The sequence below is a fragment of the Stenella coeruleoalba genome (genome assembly GCF_951394435.1).
Source record: "Stenella coeruleoalba genome assembly, chromosome: 15".
In the NCBI taxonomy this organism is placed as follows: Eukaryota; Metazoa; Chordata; class Mammalia; order Artiodactyla; family Delphinidae; genus Stenella; species Stenella coeruleoalba.
The window spans coordinates 73,996,127-74,012,744 of NC_137161.1; the positions used below are offsets into that span (position 1 = coordinate 73,996,127).

The 16,618-nt window shown below is 43.7% G+C and overlaps 1 protein-coding gene across 5 annotated transcripts in view; it reads left to right on the forward strand.

Moving 5' to 3' along the window:
- Nucleotides 1–16,618, forward strand: part of LOC307198930 (S-adenosyl-L-methionine-dependent tRNA 4-demethylwyosine synthase TYW1) — a 286,923-nt gene that overhangs the window by 151,432 nt on the left and 118,873 nt on the right. For 3 of the 5 annotated variants that reach the window (XM_079946280.1, XM_079946283.1, XM_079946284.1), the window contains one exon: nucleotides 4,418–7,468. The exons of the other annotated variants lie outside the window; for them this stretch is intronic. In XM_079946280.1, the coding sequence (XP_079802406.1) occupies nucleotides 4,418–4,639 (222 nt within the window). In that variant the 3' untranslated portion in view covers nucleotides 4,640–7,468. Of the gene's footprint in view, nucleotides 1–4,417; nucleotides 7,469–16,618 lie in introns of those variants that run through there. 5 annotated transcript variants of the gene reach the window in all.

The window sequence follows — 16,618 nt, forward strand, 5'->3', positions numbered from 1 at the left end:
CTATTTTATTGTCTTCCTAGAATAAACCTCTTGTCTTCTGTTGGGGGGTGGGGTGGGTGGATTGGGTAGGTGCTCAGCTGTGTGTATGTCCAGGGGGTCAGAAAGTTGAGATTCTAACAATTTCTTAGTCAGAATGTAAACCAATCTTTGGGCTCTTTTTTTGGTGGTGGTGGGGAGTTGGGGCCTCTTCTGCCCCACTTCCAGGGGTGACTGGCGCTACCAGTTTGGGGCCTTTGGGGAATTCTGAAGCATAAATTGGGTTGAATCTTGGATTTTTCTGTTTGCTGGTTTAGGATTCAGCTCTCTTGGGTCTGCTAAGCCAGTTATTGCTTATCTGTCATCTTTTAAGCTTCTAAAAGTTTGCTACTGTTTTCTCCTCTCCTGACCTCTTTGTTTTTATAAGTTACATATCTTTTAGAAATACCTTTACAGTCATTTTAGTGAGATTTTAAGAAGAAATGAAGCAAATGCCTGTGTTTAATCTGACATCTTTAATAGAACCTTATTAAACATTTAAAATAATAAAGGCCCTATTTGTCATCATTCTGTTTAATGAAATTTTCCAAGTGTGAAAGGTATGGAAGTAATGAGAACAGGGCCCTTTGTACCACAGTTTGATTGTTCTAGGTGGTGGGAGCCTGTAGAACTGGCCAGTCTGGCCAGCAAGACCACACACACATTCTCAGCAGCGTGGCATCGTCTAGTCAGGCCATACCATATTGCGCTTGTGGTGTATTTTTGAGATCATCTGTGACCTTTTGAGTTTATTTGTAATTCTGCATAGATTTCCTCTTCCCTTACTGTTGGATTTGAGGAATTCTTGAAGCAGGGTGACCTCATGTCTCAGCATACTTAACCTCAAATTTTGTGATTTGGGGTTTCATTCCTCTGTTTATGCAGCTCCAACTTCAGCTTTATTTTTGTGCCAATCATACTAAAGTTTGCCCTTTTAGCTTCTGCCTTTTGCGTGGAATATTTTGACTTTTTCTGAGCTATTATTCAACGCGATTATTCTCACATTGTCTTGAGAGGTGGGTATGTGTGGATGCAGTTTTGTATTAGGGGTTTTATAGCTCAGCGTTAATTTGAGAGTAACCTACAGTTACAGACTTAAGGTTTATGTCCCTTCAAAATTCCTATGTTGAAGTCTTAACCACCCCACCCCACCCCCCCAACCAGTATGGCCATATTTGGGATGGGGTCTCTAAGGCAGCAGTGAAGGTTAAATGAGGCCATAAGGTGAGGCCCTGATCTGATGGGGTTGGTGCCCTTATAAGTAGACACCAGAGCGCCCCCACCGGCATCCTCTGCTTGTGCACATACTGAGAAGATGCCACGTGAAGCCAAAGTGAGAAGGGCTGTCCGCTGGAACCTTCACCTTAGGCTTCTAGCATCGAGAACCGTGAGAAAATTAACTTTTGTGGTTTAAGACACCCAGTCTATGGTATTTTGTTATGCAGCCAGGCAAACTGATACACCAGCCTTCTGTCACATTTACTTGGTCTTCTAGTTTGTTTTTTTAGACATTGGCAGTCCGAGTTGTCAGTTGACAGATATTAGCTTATAGTTGTCATATCCATGCAACTAATTTCTTCTGTTTTAAGCCAGGGTAGAGCTCTGTAGTTAGGAGCCCAGATCTTCAGGCTGCATCAGGTTTAAGCCAGGGTAGAGCTCTGTAGTTGGGAGCCCAGATCTTCAGGCTGCATTAGGTTTAAGCCAGGGTAGAGCTCTGTAGTTAGGAGTCCAGATCTTCAGGCTGCGTTAGGTTTAAGCCAGGGTAGAGCTCTGTAGTTGGGAGCCCAGATCTTCAGGCTGCGTCAGGAGTTAGGAAATCAGTGCAGTGGGTTGCAGCTGGCAGTTTTTAAATGAAATACGTTGCCTATAGTTTTGTGAAAGTTGTGTTTCCAGAGTATGTGTATGTGAATGTGTATACTAGATCAAGATGTAAAATATGTTTCTTACTGTAGGTTGTGGCAAAGAAAAAAGATTTTAAATCTATTGCTGTAGTCCAAGCTAATCTTTTAGTTCCTCTTGGAATATCCATGGCAAGTGATTCTCGTCAGAGTTTGAGGGAAAAGGAAGACCAGAATTGTGGACACTGAGGGTTCAGAGTTCAGACCTAGAGCTCTGAACCCCAAAATGGAAAGACACAGGGAAGAGGAGAACATGGTATCTGTGTAACTCAGCAAGCGAAGCAGGGAACCCCCAGGAGGACTCTTCTTAGTGGGGCCAAGCTCCTGAGGGCTGGCTGTGATATACCACCTTTCTCTGCATTCCCAGAGCGCACTCACTGCACACACCATGTTATATTATAACTAGTTTTTAATTGTCTGTGACTGGGCCACGTCCATAGTTGGCACTCCATAAATGTTAGTAGGAGGGAGGAATAAAAGGTAGGCATTGTTATCGGCCTTGTTTTACTGTCATCCGAGTTAATGACATGTTTAATCCTGCACTGGTTGGGAAGTAAGCCCACTTCCAGTCACGTGTGAACGTTGTGCCCTCTATCATGAGTGCACCGTGAACAGAGTCCACACTACTCTATGGAGCCAAGAGCAACAGAATTCCATCCTGTCTCTCAAGATGTCAGGAGAACAGGTGGAAATGTTTTCATTCTATGGACTTCTAGCTTTATTAAGAGAGGTAAGGAGGAAGAGGTTATAATACGTCAGGAATAGTCATGAATCCAGCAGTCTTGGCAGGATGCAGGGGGAACGGGGGAAGTGGCTACGGAAGTAAGTATAACGTGCTCTTGTTGGGCAAGTTCAGGGTGCAGTGAAGGCCTGTGGCAGGGGACTGTCATGGTCGTCTAAAGGGATTCAGGAGGACTTCCCAGAGCAAAGGACATTTATGAAGAGATTTGAGGCTTAAGTAGTAGGTGTTAATCAAACAGAGGTAACAACATAGAAGTCACCAGAGGGGACGGGTAGCTCATGAGCAGCCTCCAGTTGGAGATGTGACGTTTAGACGGCATGTCCTGGGTGGTGGCGCTCTATTCTGCTGTAGGCATAGCCATCTACTGCAGCCTGCAGAAGCTGGAAGCAGCCCAGACTGGAATCAGACAGTCAGTCAGCCGGCAGACTGTTGCCGACTTCCAGAAGTGAGGCCCTGCCTTAGGGCAGTGGCAGGATGTGGCCTTGGAAGTACAGCTAAGGAAGAATTGATAAGGCCTGACCATGTTTGGGGTGTAAGCGGCCAGGGAAAGGAGGGACACCTTTGACTCTAGTTTTGAGGTTCAGCACCCGGGGATGACAATGATTACTTTCCTAGTGGTAGAGAACATTTGAGAGCAGTCAGCCTTGAGAGGGAAAATGGTGGGGAATGTGGATTTTACATGTTGAGTTGTAGAATTCATAGAGCTCTTAGGGCAACTTTTCAAGGAATGGTCTTATTAGAAGAAAATTTTTCATGATTCATAGGTAGACTAAACTTTCCCATTTATGTGGCATCTTTTCCCTTAGAAAGCTCCTAGCTGTTGGGTAAAAAATTAGATGTTATTTAAATACAGCATATTTTAATATTCTAAATCCAGGAACCTAAATATTTTCAATATTTTTCTCAGCTAGGACATGAAATTGTTACTTACCTCGGTTCATAATCAGGCTTTTTTAAAAAACGGTGGCATAACAAAGATTTGTCCATTTATAAATCAAATATCAACGTATTATACATTGACATGATTGAATGCCAAGTGGTTGCTTTGAATTAAAAGCCTTCACAGTTCAATTTGTGGTTCCTTCGGAGCCTCCTCAACTTACATTGTCTTTTCTTCTTTCGGGATCATTATTCTGCAGTGACTTTTGAGAAGCAATTTTCTTAAAAGAGTACAAATTGGATTATTCCCCTTTATTGAATTGAAATTCTTAACAGGGCTTTCCGTTAATGAGATATTGTATTCATGTTAGGCTAAAAGGGCTAGTTTGAGTCATTAAGTTAGCATTTCGGAATTAGAAAGGCATCAATTAAAGCTTCACTAATAACTCAAGCAAAATTTAGTAATAAAGGGATTCCACTAGGTGCTGCTAACACAAGCATGAAAATTCATACCAGGGAAAACTGGCAGCAAGAGGAATCGGAATTAGCTTGACACGTGGTAATGCCGAAAACGTCATTAATCTCCTTCCAGTGATACTGCTCAAGATAAACACATCCTTGACTTTCAGTTCTAGGATGTATTCTTTATTCAGCGACTGGGTCTTCCAGGTCCAGCACGGAAGTGGTCCTAAGGGAAAAGAAACTCTCCTTTGACTGTGTATAGAACATTCTGCTTTGACACGGAACCATGTCTGGAGCGCAAAAGAATTTTCTTTAACGTGATAGGGGAAAAGTATCAGGCTCATTTTTGATTTTTTGATGCTTACTTGACATTTTTTGTGGGTGTTTTGAGTTCTGACCTGACTGCTTTTTTTCTTGCCAGTTTAAGATTGGCAGAGAATGGTGGACGTGGATTGATTACAGCCGCTTCCAGGAGCTCATCCAGGAATATGAAGACAGTGGTGGATCCAGAACTTTCAGTGCCAAGGATTACATGGCCAGAACTCCTCACTGGGCGTTATTTGGTGCCAGCGAAAGAGGCTTTGATCCCAAGGACACAAGATATCAGAGAAAGAACAAATCAAAGGATATATCTGGATGTTGAGATTATCTGAATTTAGGATACCGAAGGACACAAACTGATTGCCCCAGAAGGTTCTCAGACTCCACTGTGATTTTTCCAAGGACAAATTATATTTCACATAGAGAAGGGTGTAAGGGGACGCAAGTCACATCCTTAGGCTCAGGAGACAGCAGCCACGCTTTGAGTGCCTGGGACTCAGCCTCACTGTCTCTTTCCAGAACTCAGTCCCTTTTCTGAGTTTACTTCTGAAAGAAAATCATTTTGAGGGGGAAGTACACAACCTTTATTAGTTTTGAATTATAATTAGGAAGACTGCCTAGAATGCCAACCATGGGAGTGTCGTGCAGAGTGAATTTCTGTTCCTTTTCCCCTGTCATGGGCTGTTGGCCTTTGTCAGTTGGACTACCCTGAGGTCAGTGTATCTGCTTCCTCTAAGATCTTCATCCCTTTCTTACATCTTAAGATAACACTTCCTGAAAGTAATTTGTCATAATTCTCAATTATTTTATTTTTTATTTTTTCTCAATTATTTTAAATACTACATAGATTTCTTTAAATATTCATTTAGTACCAACTCTTTAGAAACTGATTTGGATCTAAAACTGTACTAGATCTCATTCCATTCCCATGCAGATTGCCATAGAAAGTAGTATGTGAGCTGGATTAGAGTAAAATCTCTCTTCTGTAAGAGGAATTGTCATATGATGTCACTGAATAATTAGTCTCACAAATTAGTGAAACAATGAGTACAGTTTGTTTTTGGTTTAAAAAGTAAGTGTTTAAGCCTCTCATCACTACACATGTAGCAGGTTTCCATCTTCTTTCACTCTTGTAGCCCTAGCTACTTTCTGCAATCTGTTCTTTAAGTTTCAAGTTTTTTCCTAATTGAAAACATCACTAAATACTCAGTAGTTTTTAAGAAGTATTATAGTTATTTAAAAAATGCCTTTATCCTAAAATTTTAGTAAAATATCTTTTGTGAAGACTTGGACCACACATTTTCTTTTGAGCGCTTATTTTAAAGATGCTTCTAGTCCCATGGTTCTAAGCCCTGTCAGACCCATCTCCTCCTTATATTCCTCCTCTATTCTCTGCTGAAGTAAAGTTCATAATAATATAATCTACTTACTCATGTAGTTGAAAACTGGGCACTGTATTTATTTCTAAGTGATAGAGTCTCTCTGTGCCATAGGATGAAATCAGATGTTCTTGAAGTCACCACATCTTCAAGCATGCGTTCAGTCTCCTGTTGACCCCTGAGACAGACAAGAGATAGGAGTGGTCCAGGCCAGTGAGGCAGGAGCTCACTGAAGCTCAGATGTGTTAATGGTCGTTGAGTAGAGATGGAAAATCTCTATTCAAACCTTAAATTAGAGGAGAGTATTAAAAAGCAAGAGCTCATGCTAAGGAGCGTACAGATGGGGTCCTGTTTGTGACAGCTAACTGGGCACACAGCTGTAGGAAGACCCCTCTGGGGCTGCCGTAAGGAGCAGGGCAGGCGGCAGTGCATGCTGGGCTTTGGACCGTCCCTCAACCTCTTTTTCAACCGGGCAACGCTGCCTTTATTTTTTATGCATTGAGGTTCTGCTCAAGATTTAATGTGAATGAAGATATTCTGTTGCTTCAAAGAAAAAAAAACAAAAGCAAACCTCTCACCACCAGAATGAGCCCTCCTGACTCCATTAACTTTAGGCACATAAATGAGCAGTTTTTCCTCCCTCTGCCACCCAGGAAGTGTTTGCTTTATATTTAAAAAAAAATAACATGGTATATTAATCCCAGTTCACAGTCACAGCAGAAAATTTTAAATGCCTAGGGGAAAAAAATACAGTGGAATCTGGATGAAAAAAATTAAATGTTTGCTGAGCAGTATTAAAGTAGAAGAGATGGGGAAGCTTGAATATTCTTAGAAGGTGAGCTATTTGAAAAATAGCATTCTAGATGTCCAGTGGAAGTTATCGTTGGAGTTTGAGCAAGCGATTCTAAAATTCTGCCGAAAAGCTAGCCAGGTAAGAATAGTTACAAGATTCTAGAAAAATAATTATTCAAGGAAAATTGCTTTACAAGATATTAAAGAATGTTGTCTAAAATAATTCAAACAACATGAAACGAGATCAGCTTCCAAAATGACAGAGTGAGAACCTCAGTGAACTCACTCTCCCTCTAAAACAGTGAAAATATGGGCAAAACAACTAAAATCAAAGAATTTTAGAACTCCAACAGTTTAACCAAAGCTTTGCCGTGAGCTGAAAATCATCTGTTAAGAGAAACTACTGAACCTTAATAAAATTAACAGTTTACTTCTCATCAGAAAGCATGGAGGCCAAAAGGCAGTGGAATGGTATCTTAAAAGAGCTGGAAGAAGAGACTTTCAACCAAAATTTCTATGCCTATTTTAATCTTCCTTCAAAATTAAAGAAGAAATTAAGACATTTTCAGATAAGCAAGAAGTAAAGAATTCATCACCAGCAGACCTGCCTACGAGGAGGAGTCCTCAGGGCTTAATGAAAGTACGTTAGGCTTGAAACCACGTGAAGAAATAAACAGCACTGGTGGAAGTAACTACGTAAGTTTTATAGAAGACAATATAAATGTAATTTTGTTTGTAACTCTCCTATCTGTTTTATAAGGTAGCTGCGTAAAGCAATATTTATAAAACTGTATTGATGGACTTAGAATGTATAAAGATGTAATTTGTATGACAGTAATAACATGAAAGAAGTGTGAGGGGAACAGAGGTATATTGGAGCAAGTCTTGACTACCCACTGTTGAAATTAAGTGGGTATGTTTCCAAAGCAGATTTTTTAAAGATGCTAATTGTAATCCCAAGAGCAGCCACTAAGAATAAATTTTAAAAGTTATAGTAAAAAAAATACGATTCTGCTCACAGTTTCAATGTGTGGATTTTCCACCCCCCCACCAAACAGTTCTCCAACACCAGCTGGGTGTCCTGCAGTTTAGCTTAATTCTGACACTGTCTACCTGGAGATAGCATCAGATCCCACAGGTTAAGTGCTCTGCCCCCCAACTTCAGGTGTCAGTCACAAGTCCAGGTTGTCACCTGTGCTTCTGACCAACCAGCTATAGATTGGAGGTTCCCGTGGGTTTGATAAATGTGCTAGAGCGGCTGACAGAACTCAGAGAAACATTTTACTTACTAGATTATTGGTTTATTATAGAAGGGTATATATAACTCAGGAACAGCCAGATGGAAGAGATACACAGGGCAACGTACGTGGGAAGGAAGATAGGGCCTCCATGCCTTTTGCAAGCACGCCACTCTCCCAGATCATGTGTTCACCAATCTGGAAGCTCTCCAAACCCAGTCCTTTTGTTTTTTTTTGTTTTTTACATCTTTATTGGAGTATAATTGCTTTACATTGGTGTGTCAGTTTCTGCTTTCTTTTGGGTTTTTATAGAGACTTCATTACATAGGCACGATTGATTAAATCATTGGCCATTGGTGATTGACCTTAATCTCCAGCCCCTCTCCCCTCTCCAGAGGTCCAGGGGTGGTTCTGAAAGTTCGCAACCCTCTAATCACTTGGTTGGTGGCCCTGGCAACGAGTCCCCTTCCTTAGGTTACCTAAGGGCTTTCCAAAAGTCGCCTCATTAACATAACAAGACACACATTGTTGTTGTTATTGTTGTCATCGCTTAGGGAATTCCAAGGGTTTTAGGAACTCTGTGCCTGGAACTGGGAGAGAATAAGTATATTTAATAATTTAATATTTATATTTAAATAATGTATATTATTATAAATCACAATATCACAAAGAAATGAGAATTTAAAAGGTACACTAGAAAATATCTATTTAGAAGACAGTAACAAAACGACAAAGATCTAAGACATTCAAAAAACAAATAGCAAAAATGTCAGGAACAAATCTTGCCTTATTGGGTTAGTATATTATGTAAGTAGATTAAATACCCCAATCAAAAGAGGCAGAATGTATTTTTCTTTTAAATCCAATTATATGCTGTTTGCAATAGACACACTTTACATTCAAAGACTAAAAGGATCGAGAAAGGTATACCATGGAAGCAGTTACCAAAAGAGAGCTAGAGTGGTTTTACTAATATCAAAAAAATAGACTTTAAGACAAAAAAAAAAATTGTTAGTGGGGACAAAAGGGACATTTTATAATGATAAATTGTAATTATTTTAATTATTTATAATTACACCTTACTAGAAAGATGTAATGATTTTAAACATGCATGGACCTAACTAACAACAGAGCCCCAAAATATGTGAAGTGAAACCTGACAGAGTTGAAAGGAGATGATTCAGTAGTAATTGGAGACTTACATAACCCACTTACAATAATGGATAGAGCAACTAGGCCAAAGCCCAAAAAGGAAGTAAGAGATTTGAGCAACACTATAAACCAAGTACACCTGAAGGCCTCCATAGGACGCTCCACCAGCAACACATTATTCTCGAGTGCCATGGAACATTCTCCAGTATAGACCATATGTAAGATCATAAAACAAGTCTCAGTAAGTTTAAAAGGATTGAAATTATGCAAAGTATAGTCTCTGACCAATGGAATGAAATTAGAGATCATTAGAAATCAACAGCAGAAGAAAATTTGGGAAATTCATAAATATGTAGCAATTAACCAACGTCCTAAACAAACAATGGGTCAAAGAGGGAATCACAGGGAAATTAGGAAAGACTTTTGAGATGAATGAAAATGAAAACACAACATACCAAAACTTATGGGATGCTGCTAATATAGTGCTTAGAGGGAATTTTTTTTCTTTTCTTCGATACGCGGGCCTCTCACTGTTGTGGCCTCTCCCTTTGCGGAGCACAGGCTCCGGACGCGCAGGCTCAGCGGCCATGGCTCACGGGCCCAGCCGTTCCGCGGCATGTGGGATCTTCCCAGACCGGGACATGAACCCGTGTCCCCTGCATCGGCAGGCAGACTCTCAACCACTGCGCCACCAAGGAAGCCCTGCTTAGAGGGAATTTATAACTGTAAATGCCTACATTAAAAAGAAGATACATCTCAAATTAATAACCTTCCATCTTAAGGAACTAGAAAAAGAACAACTAAACTCAAAGTGAGCTAAAGGAAAAAAATAATAAACCCTAGGGGCAGAAATAAATAAAAGAAAGGAAAGAAAAGCAAAAGAAAAAATTAGTGAAACCAGAAGTTGGTTCTTTAAAAAAAAAAATCAACAAAATTGGCAGACCTTTAGCTAGACTCACCAAGAAAACAGGAAGATGCAAAGAGCTAAAATCAGCTATGAATGCACAACTTTCTGAATATACTGAAAACTATACTATACACTTTAAATGAGTGGATTTTAAGGTATATGAAATATATCTCAATAAAGCTTTTTTTAAAAAAGCACAGAGGCAAACCTTAATGTTTATGAAAAGCAGTATAGGATATAAGATAAGGAATATAGGATAAATCAATGGAGATTTGGGAGAAAAATTATGCAGTTTTGGTCTTTATACTAAATAGCAAAAAGAGTCAAATGAAACAAAAAGCTCAGAAGAAACCTTGGGTGACGAAGGCCTTTCTGGACCAATGGCTTTCCAACTTACTCATGCATCAGAGTCACTCGGAGGGCTTGTTAAAACATATTTGTGGACCCCACTCCAGAGTTTCTGATATAGTAGGTGTGCAATGCAGAAGAATTTGCTTTTCTAACAGGTTTCTGGGTTATGCAAATGCTGCTAAGAGACCACACTTTCAGAATCCCTTGTAGATATAAAAACAATGTAAGAGATCTAAGGACAGGGGAAGAAGAACACTGCAGGTAGAGGACTGAGCATGCTCAAAGGCCATGTGGGGAAGGGTTGTGGCACATTTGAGTAGCTGTAGGAAGGCCTCAGTGGCTGGAGAATGCAGCAGAAGATGTAGGAGAAGACCAGGCCACGCAGGGGAACCAGGAGAACATAACAGTGATGACTCAGGGAGATACAGGCCAGTCTAAGCCCTAAGAGCAATTATGCAAAGGAACAGCATGATTAGATGTGCATCTTAAGAAGATCACTGTAGCTTTGCGTTAGATAATGGCCTGGAAAGACCAAAAGCGAAGGGGATGAGTTGGTAGGTGTTCTTGTAGAACAGGCCAGAAGTGATGGCCCGGGTGGTAGCATTTGTGCAGTGCACGCCCCTGCATGCTGACCCTGGTGGTTGGAATGGAGGGCAGTGGGTAGATTTGAAAGAGACCTTAGGAGGAAACACTGGTGGATCTGGCCACAATTTGGCTAGATGGGGGTGGGGGAGTGTGGAGTGTGGGCAGGCAGGAGGGATGAGTCGTCAAGGATGACTCCTGGGTTTCTGGCTTGAGAACAGGAGAGGAGATGGTGGTGCTCTGTAGGCTGAGACTGGAAGAGGGCCAGGCCTGTGGGAGATCCTGAGTTCATTTGTGGACAGGTAGGCTTGGAACTGCCCAAAATTTCCAAGGGGAAGGTCAAGCCAGCCGTCAGGCATACAGGTCTGGGGTGGAAGAAATGTGTGAATCTTCATGGTGTAGGTTATACTTGGAGCCTTAAGGAGGGCGGAGGTCATCTTCGGAGAGCGTATAAAATGAGGAGGAGGGGCCATGTCTCCAGGAACTCTAGCAGGTAGGGGTGGGACAGGGAAAGAAGTCCCCTGACAGCTTCAACAGGGGAGACATTAGAGTAACCAGGCCTGTGGAGTCACAGAAACCTGGGGGAGTTGGGGGGCAGGGACAGATCAAGAAAAGACTGGAGAACAGTTCCAGAGGCCAGTGAGAAGTGAGCCAAAGAGGATGACAGCAGAACATCCCGTGCATAGGGGTCCTCATCAATACTTGTAGTGCAGTGCTCGCACCAGTGAAAGTTTTTAATGACAGAAGATGTTTATGATATAACGCTAAGTTTAAAATACAGAATACGAAATCGTAGTTATCACCGTAATTATATAAAAATCCCATGTATGAAGCAACATATAAATGGATATGTATTATCTTAATTAGCACAATAAAAGGTATGAGGGAATGTGTTTTCTACCTTGTAGAGTGAGACTCTAAGCCTTTTCCTTAAATAAGATCCTGAAGTTGGAATTCAGCCTATAGTTGGAGTTAAATATATTCAAAACTGCATATTTTGTCAGCTGAAAGATTCGTCTTTTTTTGTTTTTCTTTGTGTGCTGGGTTGCTTTTCTCACTTTTTATTTAAATACAAATTGATGAACCCCTCCCCGGGCACCGTTGATTTAATCTAAGTCGGCAGTGACTAATCTTGTTGGCTCTTAGCCTGCTTGGTGTTTTTGTCCTTTACTGATTTCCTTTCATTCATTATGAATAAAGTACGCTACTCTCATGACTAGGTTTTGAAGCTGTTTGGTACCGTGTTGTAAATTTCACTGCCTTTTCTGGAGAAAAAGACCCTCTTGTTTGGAAGGAACCCTAGCGTGTTTAGATTTCTCCTCACCGATTCCAAGAATTCCAGCTTAGATGTTAGAGAAAGAGAACTTATAGTGGCCGCAGACCTCAGTCTAAGGCAGGGTGTGTTTGCAACGGGCAGTGAGGGAAGCTGTCAACTTCCAGGTGAGACAGGAGCATGTATTTGTGCAAAATCGGAGCAGGCAGACATCTTGTGATTCCTTCTCTAGTTTCTGAGAATTCTCATCAAGACCCTGTGAAGCTCCAGCTAATGCTTTCACTTTTCTCTCATTGAGGAAGTGAATTAATTGTGCAGCTATTAACTGGCTCTCATTGAGGACTACTAGATTTGTACTCTGATTGCTGGCTAAGGAGAAGTGGGGAAAAAAATCACTTGGACTGTTGAAAAATGGAACTTTTTTTTTTCAGCAACTGGTCCCTCCCCTCCCCGTTCCTGCCAGGAGGAGCTGCAGTTTCCTGATCTGCCCCCCACTCAGGCAGGAAGAGGGCCTGGGATGTCCCCCAATGTGGGACCCCGGCTCACGGAGGGATTAGGAAATGCCAGTCTCACCGTGTTCACACCCCCCATCTGCCCCCAGAGAAGGGGGAAGTGAGGCCACAGAGAGGAGGGCTCAGGAGCATCACGCTGGAGCAGCGGGGCAGAAGGGCTTCATGAGATCATGCCAGCAGGGTTCAGCTCACCCAAGCACTGCACTGGGGGAGTTCGGCACATCTGGCTTGAGCAGGGGAGCCCTGAGGTCAGGTTGTGGTGTCTGAAGGGTGCGGGGTGGCCTTGGAACTCTTGCCACTTACCTGCCGCGCACAGAATAGGGATCCCTGGGGGCAAGGCTTTAAGGCACCTGGCACATTTCTTGCCAGGACCTTGGGCTCCTCTGACTAGTCTCTGACCCGGCCCCTTCCCAGGAGACCAGAAGTCAGCACTTCCTTTGTGCCACAGTCTGAGCCCCAGTGTGGGGCTGGGAACTGGGATTCAGGTCTGAAGAGCAAGGCCTCATGAGTCTGCTGGGCAGCGCAGGTGGGGAAGGCGCAGCTCTGAGGCCACGGGAGCAGGTTCCTGGCAAGTGTGTGCTGTATCTTTGGGGTTGGAGTGTTTGGCGTGGCAGATGGAACCTAGCGGCGTTCCTCTGGGGGCTGTGCTCTCCTTAGCCCCCAGCCTGCACACGGTGCTGGGGGGGACACATGATCAGAGAAGGAATACCTGGCCATTTATTGAGAGCCCTTCCTACTGATAACCGGAAAAGCTTATCAAAACTCCAGGCTCTTGTTCAACTCATCCAAAAGAATTGGGGCAAGGAACACAAAACACAAAGGAAGAAACACACACACACACACACACACACACACACACACACACACACACACGCACACACTGAGGCTGAGGAGCAAAGAAAACAAAGAAGCAGGTTGTGGAGGCAAAGAACACACTTAGAGAAGAGTGTGGGCGTCCTCATGAGCGAGGGGTGCACTGCAGGGTTATTTATTTATTTAAAAAAAATATATTTGTTCGTTTATTTATCTTTTTATTTTTGGCTGCATTGGGTCTTCCTTGCTGCACACGGGCTTTCTCTAGCTGCAGTGAGCCAGGGCTACTCTTCATTGCAGTGGCTTCTCTTGTTGCAGAGCACAGGCTCTAGGAGTGCGGGCTTCAGTAGTTGTGGCACATGGGCTCAGTAGTTGTGGCTCGCGGGCTCAGTAGTTGTGGCTCGCGGGTTTCAGTAGTTGTGGCACGCGGGCTCAGTAGTTGTGGCTCAGAGGCTCTAGAGTGCAGGCTCAGTAGTTGTGGCGCATAGGCTTAGTTGCTCTGCAGCATGTGGGATCGTCCCGGACCAGGGATCGGACCCGTGTCCCCTGCATTGGCAGGTGGATTCTTAACCACTGCGCCACCAGGAAGTCCACTGCAGGGTAATTGATTCACCCTTTTATCTTATTTTACCCCTTTGAATGGATGGGGGTCTTTTGATTAGGGGTAGATTATTCATTGAGGGGAGGATTGAGGTGGGGCCTGGATTGCACCAGGTTGCATCAGCGCATTTGTCTCCTGAAGCCACCGCATATGTGCTCTAAGAGCTGTTTTCCCTTCAGTTGTCCCTTAGTAGTCTAGTGGCCACACGTGGAAGGTTGTACAGGGTCATTAGCAACCTGTGCATTTTTATTGCACATGCTCCACGGTTTCCATGGTCAGAGTTTCTTGTGCAGATGCTACAGAGGTTCTGTTTTAGATGCCGTTCCTCCACACGTCATGGCCTCATTAAGTGCAAACCAAGGAGGTGCCTTTGCCTTCTGCCTAATACCTATGCACGAGGAGGCTGTCCTTGGGCCCGGGCCTGTCTTTCCTGCCTGACTACATGCCAGGCTCTGTGCAGGACCTCTGCCTCCAGGCTGGGGGGCTAAATGGCAGGCACTGGTCAGAGCTGTAACTCCCTGCCTCACCCCAAACTCCGCCTCCCTCCTTCTGTCTAGCCAACAGACAGGCTGCCCGAGTGGAAATTCTCAAATGCACATCTGACCATGTCCCTTCCAAAACCCTCCCATTCCTCCTTTAAGCCCGTTGTCAAGTCCACACTCCTCAGCCTGACACACCTCACCACCGGTCCTGTGGAATAGCTCGTGCCGCTGCTTCCATCTCTAATTCCCATCCTTTCCTCCATCCCCCTGACCGGCTCCTGCTCAGCTTCTAAATTCAGACTTTTGAGTTTGCAGTTAACCTCATTCAGATGATTTCATTGGCTTGCTCGTTGAAGTACACGTTGGCCTTAAGTTTTTTCACCCAAGGCAACTTAGCACAGAGCTTTTCAACACATTTCCAGAACTCCTAGACTTTGAGCATCTTATTGAGTAAGATATTACCCTGGTGGCAGTGCATCCTTATTCGTATCGCCCTTTCTTCAGGATCAGAGCCTTGGCTGTGATGGTCCCCAAAGGACAGGAGCCATACCGAGCAGGTTCAAGTGGCTTAGACGCACATGCTCAGGAGTTCTGACCTCTGGGTTTATGCTCAAGCCACAGAACATTATTGATCACTCTGTACTTTACTTGAAATGATTGACAGTTGGTAACAAAACATGTGCAGTATTTTCATGTTTGATTTTTAGGTCGTTTTGTCCTCTCATTTTTCTAAACTGGTACTAGACGGAAAAAGATGTTTATACTATAGAATCCCGAACTGCTGTCATGGCATGAAAGCATGTAGCAGTCAGCATGCTCTCTGCTACCAGTAACAAAGTTAGTGGTTTTGAACTAGTGGTTTCAAACAGTAGGGATTTTTATTGCCTCATATAAGCAATCTGGAAGTAGGTGGTTTCCAGGTTGAATCTAGGGATAAATAATCGAAGACCCAGGCAGTTTCCAAGCTTTCCACCACACCCTTTAGGACATGTTGACTTTCGTTTTCAGACTGTTGCCCCATGGTCTCAAAATGGCTGCCAAAGTTCCAGGCATCACATTCTCTCACAGTTGTGTTCAAAGCCTGGAAGGAAATGGATTAGGAAGAGAGCTCTCCTCTATTGAGTTGCTCTATTAATCAAAAAGGGAAAAACCCCTTAGAGACTTCTCTTTAAGTCTATTAACCATAAATGGGTCAGTTGACAACCTCCAATTGCAAGGGAGGGGGAGAGCACAAGCATCTGGCATTTTCAGCCTCTAGTGTGGGAGGTAGGTACTATTAGGAGCGAAGAAGGTGGACAACAACTCCACCTGCCGCAAAGAATATATATCTTGTGTGTGTAGTTCACCAACACACCAAACAGGTATGGAGCACCTGCTGAGGGCCAGGTTCTTGCTCTGGGTGCTGGAAGAGGAGCTTCACATTGTAAGACTCGGTCCCTGCCCTGTCCAGGAGAAAAGCAATACCCATGAGCCAGAGATTAAAAATCAGCAAATTAAATGCAAAGTAGTCTTAGAACCTGGGAGTAGGACTGAGAAACTAGCTTTGTCTTGGAGAATGGAGAGCTTCATGGAGGAGGTGACATTTGAACTGTGTCTTGAAGGATGAATGGGAGTTTACCAGAGGAAGAAGGCAAGTAAAGGCCATTTCCGGCCAAAGGGCAGCATGGGCAGATTCAGAGCTCTGAAAAAGCCTGCTTTTGTTTTACTGATCACCACCTCTTCCACCACCACCCCGGCTCTGAAGGAGAGCCACCCTTAATCAGAGCTGAGCCTCACGGCCCATTTGGTTGTTCTGAGAGCAGCAGTGATGAGTGCTCATTCCACTCGGGAATTCTTCATTCAGAGACCTGCAGTGGGTGGTGTGGGCTGCTCTGTGGGGCGTTTATTCTTTGTTCAGCCCACGGTGACACCCTGACTTTTGGGGTATGCACGGGTCCTCACCCACCGTATGGGGGAGTGTCTGGTGGAGGCTATGCTCTTAGTCTCCCCTTGCCCCTCCTGGCCCTGAGATTGGCCATATGACCCTGAACTAGGGCAGTGGCTATGCCCGACCCCCGGGTCTGGTGATGGGTCCGGATGTGAGCGGGACCGATGGAAGGTCTTCCCTGGATTTCTTCAAGTCAAGCCTGCGGAGGCTGATCTGAGAGACGGAGCCCGTGTCCTGCCAGGGCTCGATGCCTGTATCCAGGTGTCCCTCTGCACAGCTTCCCCACGCGCCG